Source organism: Pelodiscus sinensis, chromosome 11 (genome assembly GCF_049634645.1).
Source record: "Pelodiscus sinensis isolate JC-2024 chromosome 11, ASM4963464v1, whole genome shotgun sequence".
NCBI lineage: Eukaryota > Metazoa > Chordata > Testudines > Trionychidae > Pelodiscus > Pelodiscus sinensis.
The window spans coordinates 43110991-43138846 of NC_134721.1; the positions used below are offsets into that span (position 1 = coordinate 43110991).

Consider the following 27856-nt stretch of genomic DNA (forward strand, 5'->3'; position numbering starts at 1 on the left):
TTCAGCATATTTGACAAAAGGGAGCCTTTAAATGAAAATAAACTATTACCCTGATTCTTCAATGAGATGTGTGGAAATGTCCTTCTGCAGACCTCTGGTAGCTTTTAATGGAAATTAACACTGAAGCCTTATTTTGTCATCTTTTGCCGTGTTCATTTGGCTATAGTAGATATTTGTGCTTTCATTACAACTCATTCCCTGAGGGTATGTCTACTCTACAGCGTTAAGTCGAGTTAACGTAAATCGAAATAGTTAATTCGAATTAAGCTAATTTGAATTAACGCATTGTGAAGGGGTGTCTCTATCACAACGTCCAGTCCCCCTTCTCCTCCCAGCTCCTTGCCCCTCGACCTGTCCCTCCTGATCGTGGGGCCTTCTTATACTACCATTCGTATGCTTACCCCGAGCAGGGTTTGAGGGGGGCTCGGGCCCGCTCTTTCTCCAGGCCCCAGACCAGAGCCCTAAGATGGGGGGTGGATATCTGTTCTCCCCTCACCTGGCTGATGGGACTAAGTGCCACAACTCACCAGCCTGCAGGCAGTCATCCTTACGCCTTCCCTGGGCTGCTTCCTCACCCCCGCCCAATCTCCCCATCAGCCTCCTCCCCAAGGCCCAGAGACCCTTCACCAGTCTCTTCTCCCGTCCTCCCCTGCCCAAGTATTTCCTCCCTCTTTTGTACCATACCTGGCCCTCGCCTCCCCCGCAGGTCTTGCCCGACCCTCCTCCTACTGCGCATGCGCCGGCATCCTTCGGGCTGGCTCCTGGGGCGCCTGCACCGGCATCCCTCCAGCTGCTCGCTCCTCCCCCGCCCCTGCAGGCCCCTCCTGACTTGTTCTCTAAGGCACATGCGCCGGCATCCCTCGGGTTCTCCCCCAAAGCACTGGCGCTAATGCCGGTCAAGCCTTCATCTGCGCAGCGAACTCCAGCTGCCGCCGCCGCTTCTCCTGCTGGAGGGGAGGGTTGGGTTGGCCAGTCACTGCCTGCCCCCGGGGGTTGGCTTGGGGCCATGCGGGGTTTCGTCACACTCATCTACACACAAAATGCATTTTGAAATAGCATTTTGCTATTTCGAAATAGCGCATCCACACTGAGTGGACTTTGATTCTGAGTTAAGGCTGACCAGAACCAGTGCCGGCAGGGCACCAGGTCAGGACTTAATGTGTGGGGATGCTGCCTAAGTCTATCTGAGGTCTGTGCTTAAAGGGACCCTATCCCCACCCCGGACAGACAGTTCGCAGGTTTCCCTGCTTGCTTGTCTACCTCAATGAAGGACAGCAAAGCATTTGTGTCTCTGCGTGCTCTGCTTGCCCTCACTTGGGACACCACAGCACTCTGCCACAGGGAGCCGGAGCTGTCCCTGGGCACTCTGGTGTGTCTTGTGGACGCGTTGATATTAGTCTGGCTTCACTTGCTGCAGGCTGCCATCCGGGAGGTCCATCAGGAGGCTGTCAGTATCCAGGGGGCCCTGCAGGAGAGCTTCTGCCCCGAGGAGCACTAACCGTCTCCCTGGTCTGCCCCACTGGGGGCATGTGCCCCATTCCTCCCTCACGCGTCCTTCCACTTATCCCTCCCTAGCCTCCCCTTACTGATGTCAAATAAAATATACTTTTTTTCAAAAATAAAAATTCCATTTATTTCACACAACTGGGGGGGGATGAACCTCTGGGGAGACTGGGGAAAGGAGGTGGGAGAGGGCAGGAGGGGGGTGGGAGAGGGGAGGGGGAAACCTGGGAGGAGGGAGCTGGAAAGGGGAAGCAAGGGGAAGAAGGGGGAGGGGACGCTCAGGGTTCAGGGGAGGGGTCTCGCCGGGCCACATGTCTCCCAGCACGGTGGGTGCGGGGGCCTCGGCGTCCCTGGTGGGATGGGGAGGAGGGTGTGGAGGTTGAGGTGGGGGGTGTGGAGATTGAGGAGGGGGGTGTGGACGTTGAGGAGGGAGGGGGACAAGGAGTGGGAGGAGCAATGGTAGCTGGGGCAGAGGGCAGCAGGCAAGGAAGCGGCATGAGGCAGCACGCTCTGCACCAGGGTCTGCAGATGGGCACACATGGCACGACCCTGGGCAAGCAGCTCCCACCGGAACTCCCGTTCTTCCTGCGCCTGCTGCTCCATGATGCGGGTCTGAACTCGCAGGGCCCCAGGTGCTTCTTATGGTACCCCTGCAATGTTGTAGTGGTCCTGCGACGCCCTCGGGTGCAGGAGCATGTCCCGGGCGGGGTGGTGCGCCCTGCACGTGCAGCTGGTGCGGCTGTGGAGAAAGAAGAGAAGTGGTCAGTTCTCCCTGGGGATACAGTGGGTGAAGCCCAACCCCCGCTCTGCAAGGTGAGGATGACCATGCCCTACATAGTCAGAGCTGTTGTGCTTGCACAGAGGCCATGTTTGGAATGTCCAGCTATCCCTGCGAGTGGGAGGTGCCCCGAGACTGCACCCAGGCCCCTGTCCTGTGTATAGTGCGGCTGAGATGGAGGGAGATGTCCCCTGCCTCTATATAGAGGGTGTGTGTGAAGGGAGGGCATCCTGCTGTGTCCCACCCCGCGGTCAGGAGCATGTCAGGTCTTTTCACACATGCGTGTGCCTATCAGGCCATGGCCCCTGGGTGTCAGGCAGCTGGAGCCACCTGCCCAAGGGTAGCATGGCATGTGCTCGAACGTGCACAGGTTGCTGCGTGATGTGTGGTAGGCAAAGCCCATGCACACAGTCCCTGGTCTCCCTCTCTGCCCCCCCCCCCAACTAGGGGACGGTGATGGCACTTACCTGGTGTGGCCTCCCAAGACGACCCTGCTGACTCCAGTGCTGGGACAGCTTGGGGGTCCTGCTGGCGTGGCACCCTCTGCGCTGACCTCTCTGCCACATCCAGGTCAGAGTCCTCCAGTCCTGGCTCGCTGCCCCCTGGGGTGGCATGGACCATCCCACCCCCCAGGATGTGGTCGAGGTTGTTGATGTAGTGGAGGTGTCGGCCCCTGCTGTTGAGCTGCCCCTCATTGCCCTGGTGTATGCCTGCTGCAGCTCCTTGATCTTGAGGCACACCTGCTCCTGGGTGCACCTGTGGCCTTTTCTGGCCATGGTGTCCGCTATGCGGCCGTTGACGGCCACGTTCCTCTGCCTAGTGCGGAGATCATGGACGTTGTGGGCCTCCCCCCAAACCTGAATGAAGTCCATGATCTCCTCACTAGACGGAGGAATGCGGTCGTCTACGGCCCCTGGCTGGATCCTGGGTGCTGGGGGACTGGGTGGGGGATGGCTGGCTGCCACTGGATGGCATTGTGCGGCCACTGGGTAAAGGGCTGCGACTGCTGGCAGGCACGTGGTGTGTGGCCAGAGTCTACCCCTTTAAGGGCTCCGGGCCTGGGGAGAGGTGAAGAGTTTTCCTGGTTTGGCCCAGAGTGGCCACCAGGGGAATCTGGGAAGGGCTGGAGGCCAGCTAATTCAAATAAAGTGTCTACACAGCACTTATTTCAAATTTGGTGTTACTCCTCGTAGAATGAGGTTTACCAAATTCGAAATAAGCGCTCTGCTATTTCGAATTAAATTTGAAATAGCGGTTTGCATGTATAAACGCTATTGAAGTTAATTCAAAATAACGGCTGTTATTTCAAATAACTTTTCAGTGTAGACATACCCTTACTGTTCTTCATCTCCTTCTTTTTATCATTTAGCCTCAATTGTATATACATATGACATCAGGAAATGACTGGCATGTCACTAGAAGAAGTTTATGATTTTACTGTATAGATAGGGTCGTCCTTTTTATACACAAAAGTTTTGATAGTTGGCAAATGTGATTAAAAAAAGTAGCAAGAGCATCTGAATGAATGGATCTAAGATTTAATACAAGATCCTCACTAAATCTACATAGGTGTAGAAGAGAGTAAGGGGGAATGCTGCCCCTCTAACGTCATAAAGTCCCATTTAGTTGTTTGTTTTCAAAGTTCATTCAAACACTCTGCTAGTTCAGTGTATTTCCTCCCCAAAGCTAGGGAAAGACTGAGTCAGAATCAGCTTCCCAAATTGCACCTTGGGCAGCACAATTACATGCTATCCTTGCTATCCTTTATGCAAACCATAAAGTGACAATCTAGTCCAGCAATAGGCAACCTAGGCTAGTGAGTGGGCCACATGAATGGCCTTCCTTCATCTCAGTGGGTTGCAAGATTGTTGCAACCAAGACGCTCTACTGGGGTTGGGTAGTTTTGCTAACTGCACTTACATGCCTCGAGTTTATGGGGTGTGTTAATTGAACAATAGTAACACTTTGATTGAATGCAAAGGGAGCACACGACTCTCAGCATGCACCTCACTTCAGTTGCCCTTGTTTTAGATGTGTGTCATTTTAGTAATACTGGTAGGAGAAAAAACCAACATGGATAGAATCCAATGGCATCTGGCAACCCTGTGCATGAGCATCGGTAAACAAAATGTCTCACAGGCCGCACATGGCACTCCAATGGGCTCTACGTGGCCTGTGGGCTACAGGTTGCCCACCAATGATCTAGTCCTTATTTTGGTACATCTGAAAGTTTTCTCTCAACTAAATGTTTTCCTTTAACTAGGTCTCTACTTGCTTATACACATTCAAATTAGCAAGAGAGTAACTGTTGCTGGATCCAATAGGAGCATATATTGACATCAATAAAATTCTTAAGATGACTCCAGAAACTTGGCAATGCATTCTCCCTAGGAAACCTTCATGCATATATAGAAAGAGTGGCAGGACAAATGTATCTCATGCCCCTATTATGCAGTTCTTTATACTACAGGTTTTGTTTTTGTTACTAGTTTAAATAGCCTTTAATTACATGATGTTAGTACATTCTACTAACAGTAACAGTACTACTATAGATGCTTCCGGCATGGCCAAAAAATGAGATTTTTTTTGGTGTTTGTTAGTGTGTCATATCAGTTCCCTTAAACAAAGGGATTTTTCATAGTGTGAGTCATAAAGAGTGTGTGGCTTGCAGACACTTCTTCCTCTCATTCCTTATTGCATGACATTGTTGTAGCAAATATAACTATTGCTTTTGTGGGAAAATATTAGTAGAGTTTTAAAGAAAATTTAGTATTTTATCATTTTATTATTATATTTAGCATGGGATATTAGAATTTAGGACCATGAGTTCTAGAAATCATTTTGAAAGGTTAGCTCATAAAATGTTCTAGAGTCTCCCATTCCACTAACTCCTCCTATTCTCTGCCTCTGAATAAGGAGAAAAAAATGACTAATCTGACCCTAATTTTGTAAGCTACTATTGCTGCTGTAGTGGCATCAGCTGGGAGGCCCAGGCCCTTTTAAATCACTGGGCCTCAGAGAAGTTTCCCCTTTTTCTCTCCTTCACCCTCCTCCTCCCCTCATCAGCAGGCCTAAATTAAGTAAATGCCTCTCTCTGAGTACATGAAACAAATGGCTAAATGAGTGTGGTAAATAAGTACAGGCTGTCCTTACTGTAAGTCCAAGATAGTTCCAAAAAACTTGGACTTATTACAGAACAACTTAAAGCGGGGAATTTTTTCCCCACTGCTGACTTCCATTTGTTCAAACTGAGGATGGCGGGGGTATGTGCGACTTAAGAGCAGTGAATGGAAAGACTTATAGCGCATCAGTTTCTACAAGCGTTAGCTCCTTTAGTGTGGAACAGATGTATACCAGGGTGACTTGTAGTGGAGATGCTCTGTATATTTTAACTGTGCTAAAATCCACATGATGATGTGAATGGTTAGGAAATTGACTGTGCTTCCTGGGATGCAGGATAGGGTTAGTGGTCCAAATTAAGGGACCCAAGATTTATTTCTGCTAGAGAATGTCACCCTCTCCCCTTTTGGGAAAGCAGTCATGAAAATGAACCATAATCAATGATGTGCCATGGAAGCCCTTGGGATAAAACAAGCAAATTAAACAGCCCAGGGAAATAACATTTTGTGGGCCATAGAACAGCCCGAGGCTTATTTCCCCTCAGATACTAAATGGCTGCCTCTACAGCCCCTGCAAGAGAGAGGCTTCCTACACAAGATGTGCTTTTGCCATTGTGTGCTAAAGGGACGTGACAGGCTGGCACCTTGAAGGAACTGAGAGAACAAAAGACTATTTCTGGCATGTAAGCAGCCAATACACCTTAGTTGCTAAATCTGAGAACTCTATCTAGTGTGGCTGTTTATAGGCCTGGACTAAACATGCTTATAGCATCATAGAAATGTAGAATAGGAAGAGAACTTGACAGTTCATCTAGTTCAGTCCCCTGCACTGAGGTCCAGCTCCTCCAAACCTGAAATCCGCTTCTTTACCCCAGATCTCTCATCGCTGACCCCACCCCAAAACTCGTACTCCCCCCTCTGGAGCCCTCACTCCCTCCTACACTCCAGTCTCCTGCCTCAACCCACAGCCCCTCCCACACTCCAAATCCTTTGGCCCCATCCCCAGGCTTGAGCCCCTTCCGGCACTGCAAACCCCTCAACCTCAGCCCAGAGCCTTCACCCCTTCTCATATCCCAAGCTCCTGCCTTAACCCGCAATCCCCTTCTGCACAATAAATCCCTTGGCCCAACCCCCCATCTTGGAGTCCCCTCTTGCATCCCAAACTCCTAATCTACAGCCCCAACCTAGAGCCCTTATACCCTCCCACTCCCCAACTTCCTGCCCCAGACTGGAGTCCCCTTCTGCACCCTGAACCTAAGTTCTCTCTAGGGAGCATGCTTGTGCAGGGCGTGCAGAGAGAATTTTAGTCACACTCACCTCCTTAGCAGAGCTGCATGGCAATGTGCTAGTGCAAGGTTAGCTGCTTCTGCTGGTGATGGGCTCACTCTGCTCATGGATGTAAAATCTTAGAGGGAACACTGCCTTGACTCCCTCATTTCTGGCCCTCACAGCGCCTGCATCCCCATCTAGAGTTCTCACCCCCTCTCACACTCTAATTCCCTGCCCCAGCCCAGTGAAAGTGAGTGAGGGTGGGGGAGAGGGAGCCACCAAGGGAGGAGGAATGCAGTGAGCTAGAGGCAGGGCTTCAGGGAAGGGGCAAGGCTAGGGGAGTCCGTTTTGTGCGATTAGAAAGTTAGCAATCCTACCTCCTTAGATAACTTGTTACAGTGCTTTACTGCCTTACAGTTCAGAAGTTTTTCCTGATATGTAATCTAAATCTCAGTTGCTGCAATTGAAGCCATTATGTCTTGTCCTGTCCTCTGAGGATAATGAAAATAGTTTATCAGCCACCTTTTACGTATTTGAAAATTATGTCTCCCGCCCCCAAGTCTTTTTTTCCTAGTCGTTCTTTATAGCTCAAGTTTTCTAGATTTTTAATCATTTTTGTTGCTCTTCTCTGGACTTCAGTTTGACCACATCTTTCTCAAAGTGTTATGCTGAGGAATGGACACAATAGTCCAGCCAAGACTTCATCAATGCTGAGTAGAGCAAAATTATTACTTGTAACTTGCTTACAACACTCCTGCTAATACAACTTATAATAATGGTTACTTTTTTGCAACAGTATTACAGCACTGACTTATATTTAGTTTGTGATTTATTAGGACTCCTAGATTACTTCTTCCTTGGCAGTCATTTCCCACTTTATACTTGTGCAATTGGTTATTACTTTTTAAGTGTAGTATTATGCATCTGTCCTTAAGTTTAAATGCTTTTCTTTATTTTCATGTTTCTTCTTTCTGGTTGCATGCAAGAGTAGCTGTTCTTGCAGTATTTTCAGCCTAGCCAAAGTTAAGAATTTGAACAATCTTGTGGGATTTTCCTACCAGTTTGATTAAATCTTGGATAAGCATTGAAATTGCATCAAATGCTTGAATCCCTTTTTATTTGCCCTTCACTGTTAATTATGCAGTAATTGTCACCACATTGTTCCCTTATAGCCCACCTGAGATATTAGTAGTTCTGGTAGGCAGCATTTGCCTGTTCCCTATAAAATTATGGAATTCTGTGATTTATTAAATGAAGCAATGGTTAATACAGCCAATACCACCAGTAGTTTACCCAAAACCTCCAGTACATTGCTGTCAGATGTTTTAACAGACATGAGATTTTGCCTTATTAGAGAGATTGGTAGCTTCCTAAGGTACTCCATATGTATGTGCAGTAGATATTTTAGTCTTTAGGACAAAAGACAGTTGAAAACAGAGCATTTAAGTTTTAGGGTATATCTACACAAGAAAGTTATTTTGAAATAACAGCCTTTATTTCGAAATAACTTTCCTAGCATCTACCCAGCCAAACCGCTGTTTCAAAATACATTTGAAATAGTGGAACGCTTATTTTGAATTTTGTAAACCTTATTCTGCGAGGAATAATGCCGAATTTGAAATAGCTATTTCGAGATAAGTGCTGTGAAGACACTTATTTTGAAATAGGGGGTCTCCAGCCTTCCCGGGGTGCCCTGGTGGCCACTCCAGCCTCAACCAAGAACACTCCACTGACTCCTTCCCTCCCCCCTCTCCTCCGGAGCCCTTAAAGGGGTAGACTTTGGCCACAGTGCCTGTACCAGCTCCAAGGCTGCCAGTCCAGAGCCAGCAGTCACTGCCCCGACCCAGTAGCCCCAAAACATGAGCCAGCAAGCCACTGGCAGCCAGCCCTCCACCGCTCCCCAGGAGCAGTCTGCCAGCTCACAGGAGCCTGACAGGGCCCACTGAACGTGGGCGCCTTCCTGGTCCAGGATGGAGATCATGGACCTTATTCAGGTCTGGGGGGAAATGCCCCCAACATCCATGATCTCCACTCTAGATGGAGGAACACGGTTGTCTATGGCAGGATAGCTGCCAGCCTGGCCACCAAAGGCTACATGCAAACCCAGGAGCAGGTTCGCATGAAAATCAAGTTGGTCCGGCAAGACCCCCCCAACCCTGAGCTTCCTCTCCCCCTTCTTCCCCTTACTTCCCCCTTCCAGCTACCTCCTCCCAGGTTTCCCTCTCCCCTCTCCTGCCTCCTTTCCCCAGTCTCACCAGAGTTTCATTCCCTCCCCCCCTCCGTCCCCCGCCCAGTTTTGTTAAATAAAGAGAGTTTGTGTTCATGAAAATACGTGTATTTTATTTGACATCAGGAAGGGGGGTTAGAGAGGGTTAAATGGAAGGACATGAGGGAGGAATGAGGTACAAGCCCCCAGTGGGGCAGACCAGAGAGGCTCTTAGTGCTCCTCAGGGTGTAAGTTCTCCTGCAGGGCCTCCTGGATACTGACAGACCCCCGATGGACCTCCCGGATGGCAGCCTGCAGAAAGTGCGGCTAGGCTCACAGCAATGGGTCCAAAAGAAACACCAGAGTACCCGGGGCAGCTCCGGCTCCATGTTGCAGAGTGCTGTGGTGTTCCGAGTGAGGGCAACCAGAGCATGCAGAGACAAACTGCTTTGCTGTCCCTCATTGAGGTAGACAAGCAAGCAGGGTAACCTGAGAACTGGCTGTCCAGGGGGGGTGTCCTTTTAAGTACAGACCTCAGATACCCTCAGGTAGCAGCCCCACACAGCAAGTCTTGACCTGGTGCCCTGTTGGAACTGGTTCCGGCCAGCCTTAAATGCGATTCAGAATCCACTCAGTTTGGATGCGCTATTTCGAAATAGCAAAATGCTATTTCGAAATGCGTTTTGTGTGTAGACTCGTTATTTCAAAATAAGCTATTTCGAAATAACTTTTTCAAAATAAGCTATTTTGAAATAACACTGTAGTGTAGACATACCCTTAAGGAACCAGATCTTTTATTAGTGTAAATTTTAATTGACAATTTACACTAACCAATGATCTGCCTCTAGGAATTTTATTTAAGATGCGACTTCCTAACAGTAAAATAGTTTGGTAAGAAAATGCAAATAACCTTTAATTTACATTATTTGTGAGCCATAGACATTAATTAAAATCCATAATATATCCTCATACTTGTTTCCGCTGAAATTTGTCTCATTGGCAGTAGTGGGTCATCTTGAAACTAATTAATGGAAGCGAAAAATTTGGAATTGTTCCTTTTCCCCTTAAAAATCTTGGTTGCATTTACTGGAAGTTTGGGAGTGTTCCTGTTGACATCCAGCGTAGAATATACCAAAGAAAGCACTATATTAAGAGGCATGTAGTATGTAAATACAAACAACATATGACTGGTCACATGCTCTTCTCTTGTGTTTGAAGCATGGTCAGTACAGGGGACTCGACTAGATGAACTATGATCAAAGAAGATAAATCTAGATTACCTTTTATACAATACTCCCAGACAGAAAACAAAATTAAGATACAGTTAAAGCTCAGGCATAAAGCATTACAGGCATGTATGCTGTAATTATCCCTAAACCATTACAAAACATTACAAACTCAGGAAGTTCAATGTTAAGGTTACACTTAAAAAGTAAGGAATGCACAGTTAAGGTACCCAAACAACCATAACCAAGCCTTGCAATCCTCTTGGTATATGCTCAATATGCCTTAGGTGTTGTGTGACCAGTCTTCATCACTCTATTTGGTTCACTGTTTGGATCATTAGCTTCCCCAGCAATTGGCAGGGAATATGATGTGAAAGCTGATTCATGCTCTCCTGCTTTGTAGATATACCATGCAATGGTTATACATTTAGATTAAGACATTTTGGTATATGTTGTCCAAGAGTAAACTGATTTTTGAAGACACTTAGGCTGTGTCTACACTGGCATGAATTTCCGGAACTGCTTAAAACGGAATACTATTCTGTTTTCAGTTTTTCCGGAAAAGGAGCGTCTACATTGGCAGGCTGCTTTTCCGGAAAAGCCCTTTTTCCAGAAAAGCATCTGTGGCCAATGTAGATGTGCTTTTCCGGAAAAGAGCCCCGATCGCCATTTTCGCGATCGGGGCTTTTTTTCAGAAAAGACTACTGGGCTGTCTACACTGGCCCTTTTCCGGAACAGTGTTCCGGAATAAGGACTTTTGCCCGAGCCGGAGCAGCGTAGCTTTTCCGGAATAGCGGCTGATTTTGTACAGTAGAGCGTCGTTGCTTTTCCGGAAATTCAAGGGCCAGTGTAGACAGCTTGCAGCTTATTCTGGAAAAGCGGCGGATTTTCCGGAATAAGTGGCCCAGTGTAGACACAGCCTTAGGGTTTTAAATTTTTTTTCCTTCATGGCTTCACTGCTGGGCAGAGTTGAGATTATTCCCCCAATAGTGCTGTCTTTGTGTGCAATTAAGCCAGTGCAGCAATGCCATGGAGGAGCCTTTTAAATATTGATGCCCAAGCAAGTAGGCAGCCATGGAATCTTCAAAGAGATTCCAGTTTGGCAATGACAAATCATGACTCATGTCCAGTCTCCCTTCAGTCACTGAGTCATTATAATTAATAAAATCTATTGCAGGCAGAATAGCTGTAGAGGAAAAGGATTGATTGAATTATCTTGGCTATAACCACACTTAAGACATCCCTGAGCATCTTAGTAGCCTGTATATTCATAAACAGATAAAAATAATTGTTAATAATTTCACTTAATTACACCCCAATTACTTCAGATGTTGTCTATGCAAAAGATTTCAGTTAATTTTAACTCTGTGGAACATTTTAATTGTGCATTATTCCATTGTTATAATCATTCGGTGACAGAGAAGAGACACAGATGCTAAATTTCCTTTATGTACTATGTTTTTCTTCTAGTTTAATTCAGGAACTACCTAATGTCTTCACTTGTAAATTCCCATAACATTGCTTCCATATTCAAAGTAAGTGTTGTATTTTTCATATATAACAAAGAGGTAAAATCCTTGCTTTAGTGTAAAACTCAATTCACGTTTAACTATAAGCAAGCAGCACTCTGTACTAGTTTTACTCATAAACATTCATCAGCGTTGGCTGAGGATGATGTCTGCGGCGAAGTAGTGGGGGGGAGGTAAGTCATTGATGAATCTTAAGAAGGCTGTGGAGTCCAATTCATGCTTTACAGGTTTTCCCACATATATGACAGATGGTTGTTTGGAAACAGCACAACTGCTGGCTGGAAGACTGTCTTTCCAGCCTCCTTTGCCATTTCTTAGCCTGTAGAGAAAGACAATTCTCTTTAAAATGGGCCAAGACTTGTGTGATGTGATACCATTACTGTTTGGCAGCCAGCTCTTCCCAATTTGTGGGTCATTGCTTCTCTTCTTATGTTATACTTTCAGGGTGTCCTTGTAGTGTTTTGTCTGATCCCACAAGTCCTCTTACCATGACTAAGTTGAGAAAAGTGGACTTACTTCATACAATGAGTAACAGTCATTTGCACACAATGACCAGCCCATCAAACTTGATGTTTCACAATCTCCTCAACCCTGGTGATGTTTGCTGCAGAGAAAATGCTGCCATTGGAGCAACAGTCTTCCTATCTGATGCAAAGAAACTTCTTAAGACAGTGCTATTGGCCCAATTCAGATGCTTAAAAGATGGCTTTATGTCACCCAGGCTGTGTCCAGACTCAGGGGTTTTTTCGGGAAAAGTAGCCTTTTTCCGAAAAAACTTCACCTACGTCTAGACTGCAGCCGCGTTCTTTCGAAATTAAATCGAAAGAACGCGGCTTTTCTTTCGACGGTGGTAAACCTCATTTCACGAGGAAGAACGCCTTCTTTCGAAAGTGCTTCTTTCGAAAGAAGGCGTTCTTGAATGTAAATAGGGCTTCTTCGAAAGAGAGCATCCAGACTCACTGGGTGCTTTCTTTCGAAAAAGCGGCTTGCTCTTTCGAAAGTTCCGCGTGCAGTCTAGATGCTCTCTTTCAAAAGAGGCTCTTTCGAAAGTATCTTTCGAAAGAGCCTCTTTCGAAAGAGGCTTGCAGTCTAGACATAGCCCCACATCTCAAACCCAGAAAGAAGAGAGGGAATGACTACTGTATTGTAGACCAGGATCTTAGTTTCCATTTGCACATCTCTTTCGATGAAGAAATGATAGAGCGACTTTCCAAAGGATACAATGGCACAATGGATCCTATGTTCAACCTCCACCCTAAGATTGGCTGTTTGGGAGAGGTGGTAAGATACCTTGGTAGCAAATTGAAGAGCTGGCCATCTATGCAATACCCAATCCAAATTCCAGAAGAAGGGTAGTGTTAGGAGATTGTGGGGTCCAAGCCCGTACTCAGGACTTCTTCCTGACCACCTATTTGCTCTCGTCCTATCCGGGGCCGCCGCCCAAGCCAAGCCCTGCAGGAAAGGGGCCCCCATACGGGCTTCTCTACCACTCTCACCTGACGGAATTAAGATCCAGACTTAATGAGAAGGGTTCACATGGGAAAGGGAGTCTCAGGCCCTCCCACTCTCCGAGTGTATGTGTACACTACCACCCTAGTTCGAACTAGGGTGGTTAATGTAGTCATATGAGCTTGCAAATGAAGCCCGGGATTTGAATTTCCTGGGCTTCATTTGCATGTTGCCAGGCGCCGCCATTTTTAAATGCCGGCTAGTTCGGACTCCGTGCCCGCGGCTACACGCGGCACGGACTAGGTAGTTCAGATTAGGCTTCCTATTCCGAACTACCTGTACACCTCGTTCCACCTCGTTCCACGAGGCGTACAGGTAGTTCGGAATAGGAAGCCTAATCCGAACTACCTAGTCCATGCCGCGTGTAGCCGCGGGCACGGAGTCCGAACTAGCTGGCATTTAAAAATGGCGGCGCCCGGCAACATGCAAATGAAGCCCGGGAAATTCAAATCCCGGGCTTCATTTGCAAGTTCGTATGACTACATTAACCACCCTAGTTCGAACTAGGGTGGTAGTGTAGACATACCCCGAGTCTCAGCCCAGGACCTTAAGGACACAGGGACCCTCTGTCCCTGTCTCAACTGGCGGGGCTGTTGCCCTCAACTTGCCAATCCATGGGCTTGCAACTCCTGCACCTGTCCTGGGCTACTTCATTTCCCCCTGTTCCCCCTTCCTAGTGTCCTATCTCTGAGTCCTCCCAGCTGCCTCCTCTAGGGATGCTGACATTGGACACACCTTCTCCCAGTCCAGTGTCTGTATCGTCCTTTCTCCCGTGATCTCTCCTTTCCTCCCCCCCTAGGGGTTTCATTCCACGTCTCGGGGGCGATCTCCCCTTCTCTTCCGGTCCCCCTCGGCGTTCCACGGGCGACCTCTTGAAAGGCCCACACCTCCTGGGCCCCTCCCCCTGCAGCGGCGGCAGGATGTTCCCTTACACCCGGCATGCCCCCTTGACCTCCGTTCTCGGCATGCGTCATGCCATCGGCATGCCCCCCACCCTACATCTGAGCCCTGCCGATTGCGGTCCCAACTCTATGTCTGTGCTGGCCCATCTCCAATCCATTACAAAGGACGGTGATGATGATCCCATCATCTAACAGCCTGAGATTGCAAATGAACTTCAGTGGACAACCGAACCTAGACAGCACCTTCCATAATACTTCACAGCTGATGGAATCAAATCCCTTTGGTCTATAAAAATGGCTGATCGTGTCTCTACACTTCTCTTGGATGTGTCATGCAACAGAAATCATGTTGATGTGTCCCCAATACAGTGTGAAACTACACTGGGACTCCTGAAGGGTGTCTTCAGCATGAGGCAGGAGATGCTTCTGGAGGATGTGAGCAGGGATCCTCCCAGCAATGGAAAGGAAGGTAACACCTCAGTAATTCTGACACATTGACTTGCACTTATTCATCAGAAGAGAAGCTTATTTTGTAATTGGCAAGATGAACCCTTTGTGCAAAAATAAGAGACTTATTATCAGCTTAAAAGTGTGATTCAAAGGAGGCTGTGTGGCATCAAGAATCACTGGCGGGAAGCAAAGGCCCTGAAGATCCAGTATGTTAAGATTATAAGTTATCTATAGGTCACCTTCAAATGGCCCAATTGCTTTGTGATTCCAGGGTAACTCTACCCTTCTTAATGACAATGTGTCCCTCAAGCAGACTCTGTTGAACCACGAACCTGAAGACTCAGTTGTCACCACTCAGACCATTCTCAGCATCCAGTATTAAAACCTTTTGGTGACACTCCGCACCTCCCTCCCTCTCTCCCGCCCCCTTTTCTCCCTCCTCCCTCCCCCCAGCCCTCATATACTGAAGAAGTTTGGCAAGCCATCATTCAAATGAGAAAGAGCAAGATGCCAGCCCAGAGGAGCTGGTGGAGTAGCACACATACAAAAACTGCTGATTAGAATGTTGGTTAATGAGGAAATTCCACCTGATCTAAAAATGTCAGTATTGTGACCATTTTTAAGAAGGGGGACAAGTTATAAACATTAAGCAGCTCGTATTTTGTAATTACTTCTAGGATTAGGATTCCTATGAGTAGGGCTCCTTGCTCTAGAATTAGGGTTCCTATGGGTAGGGTTTCCCAGTCTTCACTTCAGAGTTCCTATGAGTAAATTTAGGGATCTTATGGGTCAGATCCTAGGCTATGTCCAGACTCAGGGGTTTTTTCGAAAAAAGTAGCCTTTTTTCGAAAAAACTTCACCTGCGTCTAGACTGCAGCCGCGTTCTTTCGAAATTAAATCGAAAGAATGCGGCTTTTCTTTCGACGGTGGTAAACCTAATTCCACGAGGAAGAACGCCTTCTTTCGAAAGTTGCCTGTGCTTACAGAAGCCCACAATGCCCTCACTAGGGCCACTTGCTGCCACTGTGCACCTGCCTCATTTTAAGAGGCAGTTATCACGACTAACAATTAGATATTCTGCCAGAAAACACTCATTTCTCCCCCCCCCCCCCCCAGCCTTAACTCCCTAACCTTCATAGAAATAGCATGTTCTTGTCTAAAAGTGGTTGGGAAATAGCTTGGGGTATGTCTACACTAGCGCGCTAGTTCGAACTAGCGGGGTAATGTAGGCATACCGCACTTGCAAATGAAGCCCGGGATTTGAATTTCCCGGGCTTCATTTGCATAAACTGGGCGCCGCCATTTTTAAACCCCTGCTCGTTCGAACCCCGTGCCGCGCGGCTACACGCGGCACGAACTAGGTAGTTCGGACTAGGACGCCTAGTCCGAACTACCTAGTTCGTGCCGCGTGTAGCCGCGTGGCACGGGGTTCGCACTAGCGGACATTTAAAAATGGCGGCGCCCAGCAACATGCAAATGAAGCCCGGGAAATTCAAATCCCGGGCTTCATTTGCAAGTGCGGTATGCTTACATTACCCTCCTAGTTTGAACTAGGAGGGTAGTGTAGACATACCCTTGGGTGGCCCTCCTTCCAGCTCCGCAGCCTCTAGTACTGAGCTGTGTGGTCCCTCTCAAATTGCCCGTCAGCTCTATAGGCTATTTCTAAATGCAAAGAGGACTTGCTCTGCCATTAGATATTAATACAAGTGATGATGTGAGGCTTTTGACTTTTATATTAAGATCAGTAATGGTGCCCCTCAATTGAATATATTTTATTCAGTTCAACACCCCCCCCCCCCCCGCTACATCTAGACTGCAAGCCTCTTTCAAAAGAGATTCTTTTGAAAGATACTTTCGAAAAAGCCTCTTTTGAAAAAGAGTGTCTAGACTACAACCGGTACTTTAGAAAAAGCAAGCCACTTTTTTGAAAGAGAGCACCCAGGTAGTCTGGATGCTCTCTTTTGAAAAAGCACAGTTTGCATTACATAGCGCCTTTTTTCGAAAGAGTACTTTCAAAAAAAGGCGTTATTCCTCGTAAAATGAGGTTTACCACGATCGAAAAAACTGCTTCATTCTTTCTATTTACTTTCAAAAGAATACAGCTGCAGTCTAGACCCAGGTGAATTTTTTTCGAAAAAAGGCTACTTTTTTCGAAAAAACCCTGTAGTCTATACACACCCTTTGTGTGAATGCAGTTTTATGATTGAGAATTCACATGGAGAAAAGGCAGGAAGCTGTTATAATCTTCCAACAGCCATAATCTGGCTAGTGTAAAATTTAAGGGCATGTCTTGGAAGAAATATGTACACACAAGGACAACTTATGATTGATATGTTAGCCATACTTTTGAATGTGAGTTTCAGTTTCTTGAAGGTAGAGGAATTTTTCCAGTAATTTTATAAGTGCTGGTAGCATTTTATTTCAGAACATTTTAAAGCATTTTGGCTTCTTTAGTCCATTGTACTGAATGATCTCTATATATTTTAAAAAAAGTTTTTCCTGCTGCACAACAGAATGACATCATCAGGCTCTCTGGCTGCGAAAGTGGCCGGGGGGGGGGGGGAGGGTTAGCAAGTGTAGCGATCACATGGCACAGCACCCTAGTATTTTTAAAGAATAATGTAATTTGGACTGTTCTTCTTCGAGTGATTGCTCATGTGCATTCCAAGTTAGGTGTGCGTGCACCACATGCACAATTGTTGGAAAACTTTTCCCTAGCAAGATACCGTAGGTCAGGAGGGGAGGCCCCTAGAGTGGTGCCAATATGGCTAGGTATATAACACCCTGCCAACCATCCCCTCCCTCAGTTCCTTCTTGCTGCCAGTGACAGTTAGAGTTAGATTCTCTTGCCTTGAGCAGGCATTCATTCTCTAGCCATTGTTTGTAGATAGTTCTCAAGTTTTCAGTAGTTAGTAGTTGGTAAATTATCTGTGGGGACTCCTTGTGCTTCTTATGCGGGTACCAAGGCATTCCTCAGTTCTATGGCTTCAAACAGTGGAAGGAATGCACAAAGTTTATGTCTATGGATGATCCACACGACTCCTGCCTTAAGTGTATGGGAGTGGCCCATTTAGCAGATAAATGCAAGATCTGCAGAGATTTAAGTGATTACTATGTGAGAGAAAAAGAGGCAGATGGTTACAAACGAAACAAAACAGGCTTTCTAGTGCCTGAAACGTAACTTTAGCAAGTTACAATTTTGCATAAATAGTTTTCTCAAAGGGTACATCTACACTTGCACCCTAGTTTGAACTATGGATGCAAATGTAGGTGACCGAAATTGCTAATGAAGCAGGTATTTAAATATCCCATGCTTCATTAGCATAATCTCGCCGCACGCTATTCCGATCGCCAGCTGATTCGAACCAGGAAGTGCACTCCGGGCTACATTAGTTCAAATCAAACCCCTTGGTTCAAACTAACGTTACTCCTCAAAAAATGCCAGGCCAGAAGATCCAATGTTCACAGAATCAGAGGTTGCTGTCTTTTTGTTGTTGTTGTTGTTTCTTAAGTGGTGGATCAGTAAAGAGATCTCTCCCCTTCTTTTTTTATTCCAGTAAACCTTTGAAATGTATCCTTTGAAAGGTAAACTTAGACAAGGTTTTCAGCTTCTGGTGTGTAGGCACCATGCTGTCTTTCTGATTCTGATCAATTTGCTTTTTTCTATTAGCATAATCATGTTTACATTAGATATAAATGTACTTCCATTGTCTTTGGCCTTACCTTACACAATTCACATTGCAGACAAAAGCAAACAAGTGAAACAGCATTCCTTTTTCTACCACAAATGTATTTATCCACTCTAATCAGATTCCGTGGTCTGAATATATTTTAGGAGCATATTTCAACACACATAATTCTTTATACAAAAACTATATATATGCATCTTGCAATAATATGAAAAAACAACTTGTCACCAGTTTTTTGATTATATTTACAAGATACTGTTTGGCTAAATATTCTGACAGCAGTGTGGGGTGGGTATGTCCATTGCCAGTTACTACGCAGAGGTTTTTAAGATCACAGTAAGTAAAAGACAGACTCACATTATTTTCAGTGGTGTTGTAGCTGTGTTGGTCCCAGGATAAGAGAGGGACTAGGTGGATGAAGTATTATCTTTTATTGGACCAACATCTCTTTATGGACTGGACAAACTTCTGAGCCTCACAGAGCTCTTCCTTTGGTAACCAGAGTGTTCAAGCTAATTATAAGATGGGGCATATTGCTAATCATAAGGGGCTCCCAAGTTGTAGGAGACCACATAAAATGAAGTGAGCAGTCATAGGATAAAGGAGGTCAATAGTCAGCAGGGTATGTTACCAATTCTTACAATGAGCCATAAATCCAGTGTCTCTTTTAATTTTTAAGTGTCTTGTAGAGTTATGAATTTAAGTTCCCAGGCTTGTCATTTGAAGGCATTGTGCAGGTTTTCTTTGAGGACGAGGACTGAGATCAGATGTGGAGAGAGAGCTTTGTGAAAAGTGGTACAATGTTTTTGTCCTGACAAAGAGCTCTATAAAGCTTGTTAGTTCCAAAAACACAAGTTGGTCCAACAAAAGATATTATTTCTCCCACCTTCTCTCTCTCAAACTGTTATTACACAGATAGTACATGAAATGGGAAAAGAGGGGTAGAAGAGTACAGATTTAGACATTTGCCTAGAAAGGGTAACTGGGAATGCACGCACAGCCAAACACCACAAAATACAAGCTGAAATGGGTAGGAACTAAGTAGATAAGGAAAAAGGAACAACAGATTCTAGAGCTGATTTGATAATTAATAATCCATGTTGGCTGGGATTCAGTAGAGTTGAACTGTGCTCAGCAAGAATCACAGTACAGGTTGAACCTCTCCCGTCTGGCACCTTAGGACCTTACAGGTGCCAGACCAGAGAATTTGCTGAACCATATTGTCAGCAGTATGGAAGGCTATATTGTTTAGTAGCATTACCAGCACTTCCACTGCTTGCTTGGCTCTTAGAAGACATTTAGGGGTAAATTAGAGCTAAATAATGGCAGAAAACTCTGAGAGCCAGGACTGGTGGCTGTAAACAAACTTAATGGGACCGCAGGAAACTTGCCCACACCCATAAGAGGACATCCGACTAACTAAAATCATGCTGGACCATAGATGTTGCCAGATCAGATTGTGCCATACTGTACCCTTAAGTTATCAAGGATAATGAATAACAATAAAGACGCTGCTACTTCCCTGCATTTCCAATGGATGCATAATGGTGGAGCACAGGAGAATAATTAGTTCAGATTACTCTGGGGAGTAGTTAGTTTGAAATAGCAGCACTGGAGCGTCCACACTAATGCTATTTTGAAATAACTATTTTGAAATTAGCATTATTCCCTGAGAAAAGCAGGAATACAGATTTTTAAATAAGCATCCCTTTTTTTAAAATAACAGGCTTGGTAGTGTGACTGCTCTGCTTATAAAGTCAACCTGAGGTGGTTTATTTTGAGATAACACCCTAGGCCGTGTCCAGACTCAGGGTTTTTTTCGGGAAAAGTAGCCTTTTCCCGAATAAACTTCCCCTGCGTCCAGACTCAAGCCGCGTTCTTTCGAAATTATTTCGAAAGAACGCGGCTTTTCTTTCGATGGCGGTAAACCTCGTTTCACGAGGAAGAACGCCTTCTTTCGAAAGTTCCTCTTTCGAAAGAAGGCGTTCTACAATGTAAAGAGGCCGTCTTCGAAAGAGAGCATCCAGACTCGCTGGGTGCTCTCTTTCGAAAAAGCGGATTTCCTCTATCGAAAGATCCGCCTGCAGTCTAGACGCGATCTTTCGAAAGAGGCTCTTTCGAAAGATGCTTTCGAAAGAGCCTCTTTCGAAAGAAGCCTGCAGTCTAGACATAGCCCTACTGTAGACCAGGGCTTAGTAAGCAGCAGTACAGCAAACCTGAAGTGGCTATTCTACGACATTCTTTTTAGTAGGATGCTTTTTTGATTGTCTAATGTTGAGGGGTTCATTTGCTCCATTGAATCCATCAGAGCAGTTTTGCCATTGGAGGCATTTCTATCTGGGGGAGCAGTTTAAACTACGATGTGGCTTAAATTCAAGTTGGCAGAAGGGAAATAGTGGCCTGTTTTGCCCCTTTCCTAACTGTCCCTGTTGTCTTTATGGGCTATGCCAGTCTTCTTGAAGGCTCTCTGGCAGAGTACAGGTTGATGGGAGATTACACTAGTGTGCTCCCACTGAGCAGACTGTTCCAAATCTACACAGTCTGGGTTTTGCCAGCAAAAATAAAAATAAGAAGGCACAAGATCTTGTTTATGAAGATAGCTGGGTAGTCACAGATTTTATTTCCTCATTTAATGCAATAGGGGACAGTTAACACATAAGAACGTAAGAACAGCCACACTGGGTCAGACCAAAGTTCCATCTAGCCCATTATCCTGTCTGCCAACAGTGGCCAGTGCCAGATGTGCCAGAGGGAGAGAACAGTACAGATAATCCCTCTTCTGTCATCCATTTCCAGCCTCTGACAAACAGTCTAGGGACACCATTTCTACCCATCCTGGCTAATAGCCATTGATGGACCTATCCTCCATGAATTTATCTAGTTCTTTTTTTAACCCAGTTAAAGTCCTGGTCTTCACAACATCCTCTGTCCAGGAGTTCTACAGGTTGACTGTGTGCTGCATGAAGAAAAACTTCCTTTTGTTTGTTTTAAACCTGCTATCTATTAATTTCATTTGGTGACCCCTAGTTCTTATGTTACGGAAACAAGTAAATAACTTTTCCTTAATCACTTTTTCCACACCAGTCATGGTTTTATAGACCTCTGTCATATCCCCCCTTAGTTTCCTCTTTTCTAACCTAAAAAGTCCCTGTCTTTTTAATCTCTTATCATATGGGACCCATTCTAAATTCCTAATCATTTTATTGCCCTTTTTTGAAACTTTTCCGATGCCAATATATCTTTTTTTGAGATGAGACGACCATATCTGTACATGGTATTCAAGATGTGGATGTACCAGGGTTTTATATAGAGGCAATAAGGTATTTCTCTGTCTTATTCCTTATCCCTTTTTAATGATTCCTAACATTCTGTTTATATTTTTGACTGCCATTACACATTGTGTGGAAGGTTTCAAAGAATTATCCAGAATGACTCCAAGATCTCTCTCTTGAGTAGTTATAGCAAACTTAGTCCCCATCATATTGTATGTATAGTTGTGATTATTTTTTCCAATGTGCATTACTTTGCATTTATCATTTTGTTGTCCAGTTACTTAGTTTGGTGAGATCTTTTTGAAGCTCTTCACAGTCTTCTTTGGTCTTAACTATCTCGAGCAATTTAGTGTCATCTGCAAATTTTGCCACCTTCCTGTTTACCCCTTTCTCGAGTTAATTTATAAATAGGTTGAATAGGATTGGTCCCAGTTGGGGGACACCACTAGTTACCTCTCTCCATTCTGAAAACTGACCATTTATTCCTGCCCATTGTTTCCTGTCTTTTAACCAGTTATCAATGCAAGAGAGGATCTTCTCTCTTATCCCATGACAACTTATGTTACTTTAGAGCCTTTATTGAGGGACCTTGTCAAAGGCTTTCTGGAAATCTAAGTACACTCCAGCCACTGAATCCTTCTTGTCCACATGTTTTTGACCCCTTCAAAGAACTCTAGTCAGTTAGTAAGGCATGATTTCCCTTTACAAAAACCATGTTGACTTTCCCCAACAAATTATGTTCATCTGTGTATCTGACCATTCTATTCTTAACTATAGTTTCAACTAATTTGCCTGGTAATGAAGTTAGACTTACTGGTCTGTAATTGCCAGGATCACCTCTAGAGTCCTTTTTAAATACTGCATCTCATTGGCTGTCTTCCAGTCATTAGGTACAGAAGCTGATTTAGAGGATAGTTTACAAACCACAGTTAATAGTTCCACAATTTCACATTTGAGTTCTTTCAGAACTCTTGGGTAAATGCCATCTGGTCCTGGTGATTTGTTACTGTTAAGTTTTATCAATTTGTTCCAAAACCTCCTCTCATGACACCTCAATGTGGGACAATCCCTCAGATTTCTCACCTAAAAAGAATGGCTCAGGATTGGGAATCTCCCTAACATTCTCAGCCAAGAAGACTGAAGCAAATAATTCATTTAGTTTCTCTGCAATGACCTTATTATCTTTGAGTGCTCCTTTAGCATCTTGATCTTCCAGTGGCCCCACTGGTTATTTAGCCGGCTTCCTGCTTCTGATGTACTTCAAAAAACATCTTGCTATTATTTTTTGAGTTTTTGGCTAGCTGTTCTTCAAACTCCTTTTTTGTTTTTCTTATTATATTTATGCTCCTTTCTATTTTTCTTACAATAGAAATGAAAAAATGTTTTCGCATATCACTGCAAAATAAAACTGATTTAAGAATTAAAATAGCTGCGTCTGTTGAGATCGAAGTCTGTGCAGAGATGACCTAGTCTTCCTTTTTTAAGTCTTTCTTAATAGTATTTTTGGGAGAATAAGAAAAGTCTCCCTTGTATAGTTCTGCAGTTCAGGTGATGCATTTACTTTGGAAAAGTTATCAGTTCATTAATATCTCTTAAAATTAGTGCAGAACTTTAGAGCTATGAAGTGTAACTCTTATCTGGAAAGTGAATAACAGCAGACTTTAAGAAAGCTATTGGCTTGACTCTGACAATCTTTCCTTGTTGACCGATCTGCGTCTAGACTGCCGCGCTGTGCCGGATCAGCTGATTGTTGGCATAGCATGGTGGCCATTTTTATTTTAATGAAGCAGGGATTATTTAAATCCCTGCTTCATTGACTGTGTCGAGTAAACTACTCTACATGGCTCCGTCGACAGAGTCATGTAGTCTAGACACACCCTATGTGTGAAACAGATTGTTCCTTCCTAAGTGGAGTACTTTGCATTTGTCCTTATTAAACTTCATCCTATTTACCTCAGACCATTTCTCCAGTTTGTTCAGATCATTTTGAATTATGACCCTATCCTCTAAAGCACTTGCAACCTTCCCAGCTTGGTATCATCTGCCAGCTTAATAAGCATAATCTCTATGCCATTATCTAAATCGTTGATGAAGATATTGAACAGAACCAGTTCCAAAACAGACCCTTGCGGGACCCTACTTGTTATACCCTTCCAGCTGACTGTGAACTGTTAACATCATGCAGGTGATGCTATGGTAGTTTCCTTCACACAGCTCTGCAAATGCACTTATCTGAAGTACATTCTGACCACAAACAGCTCTGTCAATGGATATCAATCCTATTCTGCAGCATTCCTACTAGTCTAGTCTTGGGTCACCAGAGCTCTGCTACATACTTTTTGGTCCTTATCTGCAGCATTTGTTCAAGTTCTGTGCTTTTGCGAAACTCCATGGACTTGAAAAACAGCCTTAACACGAGTCTGTTATTATAGTGTGGTAATCTGTCATTAAGATGTGTCAGCACTGAAGCTTTTCATGGAAAGATGCTTCCTGTGAAACAAAGCTTTCTACAATAATTCCTTAGAGTTTCACAATGTAAATCTGTCTAATTCACTGAATACAATTCCTTATGCTCTGAGAAATTAAAAAGTGACAGGGTTTAACACATATATGAAATGCATTATTTTGTGTTTAAGTTTGTTGCAAGTAAGATTCCTTTGTGTCCTTTGCTTTTTAGTGAGCGGTTTCTGGTGAGGTTGAACAAGAATGGAGGCCCCAGGAATCCAGAGAAGATAGAACGAATGTGTGGCCTTTTCACAGTATGTATGAATTCTCAATCTCTTTCCCTATCAAATGGTGAACTGAGGCTTCTCTTGCAGGTTGTTTAACTACAGACAGCTACTCTGGAAACAAATAGAAATTCTTTCCTATATACTGAAGTGAATGTAAACTGTATTTCTGCTTGAGTCAATGAAATGTTAATATAAAAATTGAAATAATCTTTCAGATTAATTCATTATTGAAGTAAAGAGACATCAAGTATTTTTCAGTTTTAATTTTTAAATGTCCATTGCACTTTGAAAACAGAAGATGGGGAATTATTTGTTTTTGACTGTTTATGTGGATCCTATTCTATTGGTGCATGGACTTGTATCATATGAACAAGATAGACATTTTTGAATAGGAGTGTCTGCAGGGCTGCACCTGTGCCATATATACCTTCCCTTCCCCCGCATGCTGGCATAAATATTTCACTACAGTGAACACAGCATACCTGTTAAAAGTGCTTGAATTCAAGCGAGTTTAGTGGCATTCAGTCAGAACTATGCTATAGCCTCCTTAACATGTTTTAAAACTCCACAGCCTTGTAGGCAAAGGGGGAGCCATGGGGTTCTGGGCTGCGGCTTGAGTATAGGTGTTTTATAACTTCTGTTTTGGGGGCAGAGACCAGAAGGCTCAAGTTAGCTCCTTATGACAGGTTCAGGGAGGCTGTGCCACCTCCACCCCCTTCTCCCAGCCTGTCCTGGTTGTGGCCAAGGAGACACAAACAAAAATTGTAACTCAAAGGAGGGGGCATCCACTCAGAAAGTTAGAAAACAGCTCAGGGTGCAGGGAGGGGATAGCTCCCTGTGTATAAAGAGTTGTAGCTAGGGGCTGTGTGCAGTCAGGAGGTAGCTCAGGATGCAGGGTGGGTTATCTAGGGGATGTGTGCAAGCAGGAGGTAGCCATGGGGAAGAGGGTGGTGGCTAGGAGCTGTGTGTAGGCAGGGTGTAGCTCAGGTAGCAGGGAGGAGGTAACTAAGGGCTATGTGCAAGCAGGGGGGTAGTTCAGGGTGCAGGCAGGAGTAGGTAAGGGCTGTGTATCTGGACAGCTCCTCTGCAGCCCCTGTTCCCTGATGGTTTTGCCAGCTATGGAGCCGGTTCCCCCACCTCTGTGACTCTTACTGGCTATGTGAGAAAAGAGGAAAGGGAACGAGGGGGAGCTTCCACCCCCAGCGCCAGCAGCAACAGGAGAGGAGGAACACCATGGCTGCCTACACCACAGCATTGCCCAGCTCTAGCTTCCCCTAAGGCATGGGAATGACCTTACCAACTCTGTCAGGACCAGCATTATCAAAATGATGCTCCAAGTTACTTCTGTAGGGCTTACTGGAGACCACCATGCAGGAGCCAATATTCTCCCTATCGTTCAAGGAAGTGGAGAGGGACTCAGTCCCCTTGACAGACCCTGTATGCAGACTGGGAAGAGCAGCAGCCAGCAAAAGAGGATTGGTTGCTTAGGGGCAGATATTATTAAGAGGTAAATGGTCAGCAGTACAAACTATGAGCTTGTTGTTCCATAATAGGCCTCCAACTACATTTTGAGAAATCTGTTTTGACACCAGTACAGTGAATAGATTTCGAAGGGGCATATCTGAATGCAGTGACAGTCAGGGCTTACTTGTCTACTGATAGATTTCTCACCCTGGAGTATCTCATATTAACTGCACAGCTCAACCTCAAGCCACAGTGAGGAGGTGCTTTCAACTATTGGGCCATGTGACAGTTTGGCTGCATCTAGACTGGCAAGATTTTGCGCAAAACCAAGTGCTTTTGCGCAAAAACTTGCCGCCTGTCTACACTGGCCGCAAGTATTTGCGCAAGAACACTGACGTTCTAATGAAATCAGTGCTTCTTGTGCAAATACTCTGATGCTCCCGCTCAGGAATAAGCCCTCTTGCGTGTTGTGAGCAAGACACGAGAAGTCATTCATCCGCTCTACTCTGCGCTGGTTAGGCCTCAGTTGGAGTATTGTGTCCAGTTCTGGGCACCGCATTTCAAGAAGGATGTGGAGAAATTGGAGAGGGTCCAGAGAAGAGCAACAAGAATGATTAAAGGTCTAGAGAACATGACCTATGAAGGAAGGCTGAAAGAACTGGGTTTGTTTAGTTTAGAAAAGAGAAGACTGAGGGGGACATGATAGCCATTTTCAGGTATCTAAAAGGGTGTCATAAGGAGGAGGGAGAAAACTTGTTCATCTTGGCCACTGGAGATAGAACAAGAAGCAATGGGCTTAAACTGCAGCAAGGGAGGTTTAGGTTGGACATTAGGAAAAAGTTCCTAACTGTCAGGGTGGTTAAACACTGGAATAAATTGCCCTGGGAGGTTGTGGAATCCCCATCTCTGGAGATATTTAAGAGTAGGTTAGATAAATGACTATCAGGGATGGTCTAGATAGTATTTGGTCCTGCCATGGGGGCAGGGGACTGGACTCGATGACCTCTCGAGGTCCCTTCCAGTCCTAGTATTCTATGATTCTGTGATTCTAAGTGTTCTTGCGCAAGAGGCCAGTGTAGACAGGCAGCTAAGACATTTTGCGCAAAAGCAGACTAAATGGAAAAAAGCCCTAGTGGCCACTTGGACGGTCCGTACCTGCAGGCAACTCCTGACTTCCTGGTAACACGAGACCCCTTAAAGGCAGATGCAGCCTGCAGAGGCCACGAGGCAGAAGCCTTTCTGCCTCCTTTGCAGTGCGCTCTGCCACGCAGCTCCCTGCTGTCCCCAAAAGGCACCGGAGGAGTATGGCACTCCAGGGGGGGAACAGCCACCTGCACCCCCAGCACAGGAGGCCCCAAGGGGCCGAAAATGGAGGGACCCATCCTGGTCCCTGGGGGAGCTGGAGGCCCTACTGGACCTCTAGGAGGAAGAGGAGGCCCTGCATGACACCCACTCCCGTCGCCGCAATGCGGACATTTTCAACCGCATGGCCCAGGTGCTCGCCCACCAGGGACATCCAGTGCGGACCCTTGAGCAAGTCCGGGCTAAGGTGAAGGAGCTGCACCTGGGCTATGTCCGGGCCAGCGGGCAGGAGCCGACACCTGCCCCCGCTACCAGCAGCTCCACCACATCCTGGGCCAGACACCACCCCAGGGACCATCCGTCCCTGTGGACACCTGCCTGGCCCCGCTGTCACCAGGACCAGAGAGGCAGGGGAAGAGGAAGACACCACCAGTGGGTCGGAGGACGAGGCCAGCACCATCACCCTCCAGGTGGAGGCCCCCTCTGGCGCCCTGATGTCTCCTGTGCATCCTCAGAGGCCGGGAAAGGATCTATGGTGAGTGTTGCACTTTGCACTCACAAGGGCGGGGGGGAGCCAGGTGCCCAGAACGGGGAGGGGGAGAGCGCATCACTCAAGGCCGCGTGAGCTGCACGCTGTGTAGCATTAGCAGTATGCAGCACGTGCAACCACGTGCATCCTAGTGACCGAGCGGCGTGTGGCCACAGCAAGCAGCTCCAGGGCACGCCTGGGACCATGCTGCTCACACACATCTGGCAGGACCAGAGGGGAAGGGTGGATGCCAGCTGGAACCAGCCAGAGCCAGAGCCAGAGCCCACACCTCCACAAGGCTGCAGCACACAGAACAGCACACTGTTCCATGCCTGGCTATGAGACACAGCCAGCTGCTCCTGGGAAAACTGCAGCGT

At 45.8% G+C, this 27856-nt stretch overlaps 1 protein-coding gene across 2 annotated transcripts in view; it reads left to right on the forward strand.

The window, feature by feature from the left end:
- The window catches only part of DOCK3 (dedicator of cytokinesis 3), a 539706-nt gene that overhangs the window by 311493 nt on the left and 200357 nt on the right, over window positions 1-27856 (forward strand). For both annotated transcript variants that reach the window (XM_075939450.1, XM_075939449.1), the window contains exon 10: window positions 24130-24211. In XM_075939450.1, the coding sequence (XP_075795565.1) occupies window positions 24130-24211 (82 nt within the window). The remainder of the gene's footprint in view (window positions 1-24129; window positions 24212-27856) is intronic.